The 1,385-nt window shown below is 40.3% G+C and overlaps 1 protein-coding gene across 2 annotated transcripts in view; it reads right to left on the bottom strand.

Moving 5' to 3' along the window:
* Window positions 1-238: 238 nt before the first annotated feature.
* Window positions 239-1,385, bottom strand: part of pus7l (pseudouridine synthase 7 like) — a 7,206-nt gene continuing 6,059 nt past the window's right edge. For both annotated transcript variants that reach the window (XM_014016976.1, XM_014016977.1), the window contains 2 exons: window positions 888-941; window positions 239-811 (listed from right to left, as the gene is read on the bottom strand). In XM_014016976.1, coding sequence (XP_013872430.1) covers window positions 479-811; window positions 888-941 — 387 coding nt within the window. In that variant the 3' untranslated portion in view covers window positions 239-478. The remainder of the gene's footprint in view (window positions 812-887; window positions 942-1,385) is intronic.

Consider the following 1,385-nt stretch of genomic DNA (forward strand, 5'->3'; position numbering starts at 1 on the left):
TTGTAACAGAATAAACTAAAGTTTTTTCTTTCCTTTTTTTGTGCAGATTCTTTTCAGTGTTTGTGCTTCCCTTTCAATGCRTTTTAGTATAGATGACATTATTTTTTACAGTATTTGAAAGCAGGTGCCTTTGTGAAAAATTGGAGATCTTCATGCATTTCTGTGAGGAAAATWCGGTGTTTGGAAAYGAAATTTAATATTTTTCAAAGTAYTTAAGTTRCAAAAACCAAAAGTCAAATCCTGAAAGCACAAAGTAGTCAGATTGCAAACAAAATGCAAGAATCKGATTCTTATTTTTATTGACAGCACAAAGGAAAAACTTCACACTCCTTTACATTTCAGTTTAACRTTCTGCAGTGGCACCTGTCTTATGCGTAACCACGCTCTTTTTTCTAAGTACAAAAAAGCAAGACAAAAATCAGGACGTATCACAATTGACAACTAAAGTAGAAAACCAACAGAAGTGTCGACTTCAGCTTTATTGAGGGTCACACTTCATGATCTCTCTGAGGCAGATGGTAGCGTAGCAGGAGGAGTCCAGGTCAAAGTTCAAGGTAAGAGACGGTGAGTCGGCGCTCCTTTCTGCCGCTGCTCCTCCTCCGCCGTCCTCGCTGGCTGCTCTCTGCAGCCGGTAGCTGACGTTGCGCGGAGCGGCCAGCAGAGGACGGTAGCAGCCGGGCAGGTTCAGTTTGAGGCTGCTGACCCTAAAGCGACACTCGGACAGCCCGTCTCTGGCCAGCTGCTCCTGGTACCAAGCCCCCACGGCGTTTTCAGGATATTTCACCGTGTTTCCTGGCATCGGMAGCAACACCTAACAGAATAATAAAATTATTTCACAATGAGGCAATTTAATAAAACCAATAAAAATAGTTARAGAAACTCCATACTTGTCCAAGTGTGTACACGCCCGCTTGTTCCTCCTCACGGGTCACCACATGGATCTGGAAAAAATGTACTTTTTCTTTWAGTTGTTCAGTGACTTTAGCCAACACACTTAATCGAGCTAAAATGTCATTTGTAACATGACATTTGCAATATTACACAATGCAAGGAATCCAAATTRAACAGGAGTCTTGTTGATGTCAGGGGCGCCAGCAAGGGGCCCCCCCCCGAGAATAAGCTGGCCACCCTAGTGGCCCCCCAAGTTTTATCCTCTTGAGTACCCAGGTTTTTCTTTTTTCAATTCCCCTAACTATTTAGAAATATAACCTCATAAATATAAAATCAAACACTGATTTTTTTAACAATTAAGAGTTAAAAACATTCATTTATATTTTATTTAAAATAAAAAATTAATTTAAATTGAAATGTAGCACCTTTGAATATGGACAACCAGACCAGTCTAAAACCAATGTTCTCAAATAAAGATGGAGGTTCTCATGAGG

The sequence above is a fragment of the Austrofundulus limnaeus genome, unplaced genomic scaffold (assembly GCF_001266775.1).
Source record: "Austrofundulus limnaeus strain Quisiro unplaced genomic scaffold, Austrofundulus_limnaeus-1.0 Scaffold158, whole genome shotgun sequence".
NCBI classification, from domain to species: domain Eukaryota; kingdom Metazoa; phylum Chordata; class Actinopteri; order Cyprinodontiformes; family Rivulidae; genus Austrofundulus; species Austrofundulus limnaeus.